The 8,180-nt window shown below is 40.3% G+C and overlaps 1 protein-coding gene across 1 annotated transcript; it reads left to right on the top strand.

Annotated features, from left to right (window-relative positions):
- The first annotated feature begins 1,056 nt into the window (after positions 1-1,056).
- On the top strand, positions 1,057-6,018 carry LOC104607697 (poly ADP-ribose polymerase 3). The gene is made up of 18 exons (XM_010273390.3): positions 1,057-1,213; positions 1,504-1,808; positions 1,919-2,102; positions 2,195-2,308; positions 2,414-2,471; positions 2,582-2,651; positions 2,785-2,959; positions 3,056-3,189; positions 3,418-3,655; positions 3,824-3,951; positions 4,053-4,129; positions 4,245-4,405; positions 4,502-4,711; positions 4,815-4,917; positions 5,033-5,115; positions 5,203-5,346; positions 5,444-5,626; positions 5,727-6,018. The coding sequence occupies exons 1-18, from the start codon at positions 1,205-1,207 to the stop codon at positions 5,793-5,795; spliced, it is 2,445 nt and encodes an 814-aa protein (XP_010271692.1). The 5' UTR covers positions 1,057-1,204; the 3' UTR covers positions 5,796-6,018.
- Positions 6,019-8,180: the final 2,162 nt, after the last annotated feature.

Here is an 8,180-nt window from a genome sequence, read left to right as displayed (position 1 = left end):
TGTTTTAGATCGACGGGAGAACAGAGTTGAGAAAGATGATTGACGGAAGAATAGAGAGAATGGTGCTGGAAACTGCAATGTGAGATGAAAGGATGGTACTAGAAGCTACGAGGAATCGGAGAAAAAACAAGAAAAAGCAATCGATTTCACTCGTATCTTTCATGCAATAAACTAGGGTTAAGTACTCTGGAACCCAATGCAAAATTCTGAATTTACTAGTAATCGCATCTCTCTGTAAATTTGGCATCAATTCACGGTCAAAATTTATCTCCCTATACGGGGGCTACAAAATTCTGACATAGACTAATCAGTCATTCTCCCCAATAATAAATTATCATTGGCATTATTCACTCGAATACGGTTTGATGGCTCTCTCTTTAACCTAAAACACCCCTATTTTAGTGAAAAATAAACAAGTGCATTGCCATGATTATTTATATATTTAATATATTATATATACATATAATGGTGGTTGGGTGAGATGGGGATTTCACTCCCCGCTCGTCCCCAATCCAAAATGATATGCCTACTAATCCCCATCTCCGTCCCGCCCCAATTAGAGCTAGGCCTAAATTTGTTTCTTGGCCTCACGTCAAAACAACGACGACCATCCCAGAATTTTGTTCCACCAATTTTCCTTTCTCGGCACCTTCCTCATCTCTCTCTTCGGTTTCTACACGTGTAACTCAACTCGTGCTATAAAGAAACAGTGATTATCAAATGATACCTGAAAGAAAAAAATAATAATAATAATTTAAACATCAAAGTGTAAACAGCAAGAACTTACAAGTGTTGATTTGCTGAAAGATGCAACCTCCATGTGGACGTCCAGCTCGATGGACAGAACTTGAGACCAGAGACAGCGGCGCCCAATTTTCCCGACTAAAAAGTTATAAACTATAAACCGCCCGAGCTATCCATTATCCAAACTGAGAAGGTGGATGGACGCTTGTCGCTTAAAGCTTCAAGCAATCCACTTGTTGTGTTTGTAGAAAGACAGAATCGTTAAATCCCTACAGGAACAGAACTTACGTGTCGCCTGTAAGCCGTAGGAACTGATGTTGTCTTCAACTACTCCTCCATTACTTATACAACTAAAGCTTGCACCAATTTGTCTTTCCTTATTTGGTTCTAGTTGTTAACGAAAAGAGGACGTTTGGACGATAGGGTTCTGTGTATTTTCATCTGTGAGAAGGGGATCCGAATGATGAAGGTGAATGTTTATTTAGATCGATGTTTTCAGTAGCTTTTCTTTGTTTCTCCCCTTAATTTCTTTCATGGGTTCTCTCTGTTTCTTTCATTCTTCGTTTCACTCTTTTTTTTTCTGTAAGGAAAGCTCAGAACTGGAACAATGAATGCTAGATTTCCAAAGTTTTCGTGGGAAATATAGAATGCTTCTCTTTTCTTCGGTTCTTGTTGCTCTTTGTTAATTTTACAGTCTATTGGAGTTTATGTGGTGTTGGCCGGTGGCTAAAGTAACGTATGGTTAATGTGTTGCTGAAGGGTCCGGAAACAAGGTCCCAAGCTTATGCGGGTGCTGATGAAGATGAGAAGGTAGGGACGAGGAAGCATAAAACTGTTAAGGCAGAGCACAAAGAGCAGGAATTGGAGCATAAGAACAAGAAGACAAAGTCTGAGAACTGTGTCAACGGGCACCCAAATGGAAAAAGTACTGCAGATGTCCCTGCCGAGTTCGATGAGTTCTGTAAGGCCACCAAAGAGCAGTTCTCCATCCAGCAAATGAAGGAAATACTGGAAGCTAATGACCAGGACTCTTCGGGGTCTGATGATGCTGTTGTCCATCGATGGTAGTTTAATCGACTCCTTATCTAAGAATAGTTTTAACACGCAACTTGTTTGGTTAAAATTCCGTTCCAGATTAAAAGAAAACGTCTAATTGGAGAATGATTTTTTACAGCCAAGATATGTTATTCTATGGACCGCTAGGCAGATGCCCTGTTTGTAATGGCCACATGGAGTGCACCGGAGGGAACTATTCATGCAGAGGCGCTTACAGCGAATGGTCGACCTGCATCTATAAAACAAGAGACCCAACAAGGAAAGAAGAACCCATCAAATTGCCGGAGGGGATCAAGACCGACGTAGGCACATCTCGTTTTCACATTTTTCCTATCATAATACTGCATGAGGTAATTGAGATTACTGATATTTGGAGCTTTGTCTGTCTGTGCAGCTGATTAAGCAGCACCAGAACCCAAGTCATCGCCCTCACAGGACACTAACCCCAGTGGACAAGCCATTCCTCGGAATGATGATCTCTCTCAGCGGTCGTCTTTCTCGAACACATGTGGGTGGTATTTCTGTTACGTTGTTCTTGGAATTGATGGTGATGATAATATTGTTTATATCTGTTCACTGTCAACTTTGGCTGAACATCTGATAACATATGTAGCACTACTGGAGGACAGAGATAGAAAAGCATGGAGGGAAGGTAGCTAATACAGTTCCTGGTAATAATCTGTATCAACAAACAGTTGCTCTTGTTCTTATTGCTTGTGATCACCTTTCTTGTTGTTGTTCTTAGTAAAAAGCTGCTACTGTCCTTGTCTTGTCTTTGCAGGTGTGACTTGTTTAGTTGTATCTCCAGCTGAGCGGGACCGTGGTGGTTCATCCAAGCTTGCTGAAGCCATGTGAGTTCATAAACTGAGCTTGTTAGTTTGGATTTTTTTAGTGAAGCATAGATTAATTAATTAACCCATACATGTTGTCTTCTAGTTGCTTCAACTGTTTGTTAAGTTAGTTTGTCTGCTTATATCCCTGCAGGGAGAGGGGCATACCTGTGGTCAGGGAAGCTTGGTTAACAGATAGCATTAAGAAACAGGAAGCACAGCCACTAGAGGTTTATGACGTTGTGACAGACCTTTCTGTGGATGGCAAAGGAATCCCATGGGACAAGCAAGATCCTAGTGAAGAATCGATTGAATCACTGTCAGCTGAAGTATGTGCCCTTAGTGCAACCTCTCTAGATAATTGAGGCTGTCTTAATTCTTAGTTTACTTGGAAAACCTCTCAATGAACTGTTTGTTTATTGCAGCCTAAGATTTATGGAAAGAGAAGTGTATACAAGGACAGTCTGTTGCAGGACCAAGGTGGTAAAATCTTTGAGAAGGATGGTATCATTTTCAATTGTGCATTCTCCATCTGTGATCAAGGAAGGGGACTGAACCAGTAAGATATCTCTCCAAATTCTTTTTTTTTTTTTTCTTCACGTATTGGTTAGTGAAAATGGATCATTTCTTGGTGACAAACTATGGTTTTGCCTAGGATTTTGTGCATCCAATTTGGCCGACAAGATTGATAGGGATTGATGCAGAGCTGATGATAGATTTTAATATTCTATTTATTTTGAATTTCAGTTATCCTCCGCTTACCTTTATCTTTATTTACTTCCTACAGTTACTGTATCATGCAACTGATCATGGTACCAGAAAATCGCCTGCATTTTTATTACAAGAAAGGAAAGGTTGGTGATGATCCCAAAGCAGAGGAAAGACTAAAGAAATGGGACAATGTTGACAATGCTGTGAAAGAGTTTGCTCGGCTCTTTGAGGAACTAACTGGTAATGAGTTTGAGCCATGGGAGAGGGAGAAGAAGTTCCAGAAAAAGCCTCTCAAGTTCTACCCAATTGATATGGTCCGCCCTCTGTACTTTTTCTAATATATGTTGTCAGATTTTGTGCGCCTCTTGCAGTGAAACATTTTGGGGGTCTGAACTGAAATATATGAAGGGGTTCTCTGAAATCATATGTTTTGTAGGCTTTTTTGGTTTTTAAGTGTAACTATACTCTTGGATTTTGAACAGGACGATGGGGTTGATGTGCGTTATGGAGGCCTCGGTCTTCGACAACTTGGAGTTGCAGTCACTCACTGCAAGCTTGAGCCACTGGTGGCAAATTTTATGAAAGTTATATGCAGCCAGGAGATTTACAAGTAGAGTATCAAGTCTTGTTTCTGGCTTTCAAAATTTATTATTTTTGTTTTCCCTTTAACATCCAAAGGGGTCTCTGAAATTAATCTTGCATTTTTAACAGATATGCCATGATGGAGATGGCATTGGACTCTCCTGATCTACCTATGGGAATGCTCTCTGATCTCCATTTAAAAAGATGTAGGGGAAGGCTGCATGACCACATTCTCTCGTTTATTCTGTTGCACTCACTGTTTTCTCCGATCATTCTATTAAACTTGCAGCTAAGAAATGGGAGGATCATTTAATTTTTCAGGTGAGGAAACTCTCTTACAGTTCATAGAAACTGTGAAATCAACAGATGAGACGGGACAGAAGGCTCATGCTGTTTGGTCAGATTTCAGCCAGAGATGGTTTACACTCATGCACTCTACCAGGCCCTTTATCTTCAGGGACTGTCAAGATATTGCTGACCATGTAAGTGAAAATTGAAAACCTGTTGCCCACGTACAGAATTGGATACTTCTGGTATATATAGTTAGTAGAAGCTCATAAGTCTATTGGAGATTGCAGGCAGCAGCTGCATTAGAGACTGTCCGGGACATAAATGTGGCCTCACGTCTCATAGGAGACCTAACTGGATCCACCATCGATGACCCCTTGTCTGATCGGTACAAGAAATTGGGCTGTTCAATTCATCCTCTGGAAAAGGACTCTGATGACTACAAGATGATCTTGAACTACCTGGAGAAGACTTACGAACCTGTTAAACTTGGCGACATAGTAAGGCGCATATCTCTCTTTTCATATGACTTCAGATTCAAAGGGAATTCAATTCTGGCCATGTCTTGGAAATCTGACTGTCTAATGGTTTATATACTTGCAGAGTTATGGAGTAACAGTTGAAAACATTTTTTCTGTTGAATCAAGTGCTCTCCCTTCTTATGAAGAAATCAAGAAATTACCAAACAAGGTTCTCTTGTGGTGTGGTAAGATATATATGTTACTATTGTTTTTTATTTTTAATCTCTGGGTTTAGTAACTGGGGGACTACATTGTCAAGTAACTAAATACCATTAGTTGCTTTCTATTTTTCTTTGATAGGTACTAGAAGTTCTAATTTACTCAGGCACTTGCATAAAGGGTTCTTACCTGCAATATGTTCTCTTCCTGTTCCAGGCTATATGGTTTGTACTAACACAAACTTGTTTACTAAAATTTTCCTGTATAACTCGTTTCCTATTGATGACAATTGCAATTTTTTTTTTCTTCAGTTTGGCAAGGCAATTATTTGTTCTGATGCCGCAGCAGAAGCTGCTAGGTATGGATTCACGGCTGTTGACAGACCAGAAGGGTTCCTGATCTTAGCCATTGCTTCCTTGGGCAACAAAGTGACCGAGTTAAAGAGCCCACCCGAGGTATACAAGGAAGTTGCAATTCCTTTGCCCCAGATGAGTAAAATTGCCCTGTTAAAATTAGTTAATGGTCATCGCATCTGGTATTTTGCATACGCAGGACACCAAGACATTGGAAGAGAAGAAGGCAGGTGTGAAGGCTTTAGGAAGGAAGAAACCAGATGAATCGGAGCATACGACATGGAAGGATGACATCAGGGTCCCCTGTGGCAAGTTAATCCCAACAGGGCAAGAGGACAGCCCCCTTGAATTCAACGAGTACGCTGTCTACGACCCAAAACAGGTACAGACACTGATTCAGAGAAGTTAAATCAGCCATTTATGTTTATACCCAGAAGGCCAGAAAAGAGAAGAAGGATAATAACTTGGTATTGAGTGTGCAGGTAAGCATAAGGTTCTTGGTGGCTGTCAAATACGAGGAGAAAGACGCCGTTATGGATACCGAAGAATGATCGGAAGATGCAGAAATGGAGATCCCAAGAGAAGGGAAGATAGAGCGTGGAGAAGGGAATGTACATACATATACGTCTTTTTCGCCCTGTTCCTTGTTTCTTGTTTCCTTCTCATAGGTAGGCCTAGGTAGCAGCAAGCAGCAAACCTGTGCATGTTTTTGTAAAGTTTACACGAACTCTGTAACTTTTTGAGACAGGCAAAAGATCTAGCCAGGTTCCTCTATCTCTCTTGTCTCTTTCTTGAACACTGCGAGGTGCTTTTGATCCATCCCTCTTGTGAGGGACTTCGACCCACTTAGCACAAAAACATCAGTGACCATGTAAAAAGTTATCGCAAGAAGGGAATGGTGCGATGAGTTTTGCACGGGAATGCGATATGAAAAAGGTGTCGAATGAGAGAATAAAATGATGTGTATTAATTTATTGTTTTGATATATGTATATAGTTTCAACCGTTTTGGATTAAGTGCTCAGCCGATTATTTTTCTTGTTGGAAGGTGAGAGGTCTTGATTTTTTTGGCTTGAATATGTTTACGCAATAATGCAATAAAGGTTGAGCGGTAAGAATGTTGAGATCTACGAGGAGGCATTTGAGTCGATAATTTTGTGGTGGTGGATGTCATTGCACGATATTTTGCCTTGGCTGATGAGTGTCTTGACTTGTCTAGGTGAATTACTAACACAAATCACATACTTTGTTGTGGATAGTGGAGATTGGGGCAATTATTTTAGTCAGTATCGCAATAGGCTCGCATACTAAAGTCATAAGAGAATGTCTTTGTTTGGAAAAGCATAGAGATATCAATAGGCTCGAACATTAAAGTTATTTGTTATTGTTTGGAAAAGCATAGAGATATTTGAGGATACGTAAGGCTGACTTGAGGGCGTGAAGTAAGGGATTCTGTTTATCAAACCATAATTGTTGTTCGATGTAAAAAAATGGACCTTAATCCCCAAGCACTTGTTTAGATATTATTTTAGATCATTAATTTGATCAAGATTGCTGCTATGAACCCATAGTCATTTAATGATTGAGTGAGCCTATACGCTTATTAACATTAAGTTGGTAGAGGGTCCATTCTGGACTAGCAACAATTAACAAAACTGTAACTAGTTTGGCCACTAGTGCGTATATGTCATGGAAGTCCAAGCCCTTGACCTAAGTGTACCCCTTTGCCAAGTCTTGTCTTATAATGCTCAACTATTCCATCAACTCGATATTTAATTTTGTACTCCCATCATGGATCAAGAACTGCTTGTTTGTATGTGTATGGCTCAGTTGGAGTGTCCACATGATGAAGAAAACTAGTTGAGTGTCTAGAGAATTGTCAATCATGGTGAGGTCGAGTCATATTAGTTATGTCGGAGTTGTCTTGGTTAGGGCAAACTAGATCAGACTAGACTGAGACATTCTGAGTTGGGCTGGGCTGAATGGTTTGCTCACTATGTAGAAGGCAATTAATGTTGTCAGAAGTGGGTAACGATATCATCAAACCCTGATTTGTGCATGTGTTGGCTCATTCAGCATGAATGGGAAATGATCTTCATAGAAGACGACATCACGTGAGGTGAAGATCTGTCGGGAATCCAGATCAAGGATTTTGTAAGCCTTTTGCCCAAAAGGGTATCCGACAAATACTCCTCTGATTACTTGAACAGTGAACTTTTCGCATGTACAACTGTGGTTTTTAGCATAAACCAAACAACCGAATATGTTAATATGGTCATATGATGGCAGTCAATTGAACAACAATTCAAAGGGAGTCTTCCCACCAAGTACTTGAATTGGGAGATAATTGATCAAATATGCTGTCGTGGTCACGCATTCTCCCCAAAAAGAAAGAGGCAACCTTGCCTGAAAATGAAGTGCTTGGACTAACTCAAGTAAGTGTTTGTGCTTGCATTCGACCACACCATTTTGCTGCGATGTGTCAATGCAAGAATCTCAATGAACAATTTCTTGTTGTAACAAAAAATTCTTCACGGGATGTGAAAAAAAAATTCTAATCCATTATCCATCCGCATGATTCGTACAGAACATTGAAACAATGTTTTTACCATATTGCAAAACTGAGAAGAATAGTAAAGAACTTAAGTTTTACTGTGCATCAAATACAACCAACTGCTACGAGAGAAGTGATCTACTATAGTGAGAAAGTATCGCATGCCACTATGAGAAGGGGTAGAGTAACTGCCCTAGATGTCAATATGGACTAAATGAAATAGTCTCGATGCTCGAGAACTGCTTATAGGAAATGACATGTGCGATTGATTTGCACGATGACAAGTGTCACACGGCAGTCCTGTAGGAAGAGTGGAGATGCCAGGAACTAAAGAAAGAGAGTGCCGAGAGGCATAACCTAGTCATTTGTGCCACGTCTCAGCA

Source organism: Nelumbo nucifera, chromosome 2 (genome assembly GCF_055504915.1).
Source record: "Nelumbo nucifera cultivar China Antique chromosome 2, China Antique-T2T, whole genome shotgun sequence".
NCBI lineage: Eukaryota > Viridiplantae > Streptophyta > Magnoliopsida > Proteales > Nelumbonaceae > Nelumbo > Nelumbo nucifera.
Note: the sequence above shows the minus strand (reverse complement) of the source record. Positions and strands in the feature narration are given on the sequence as shown.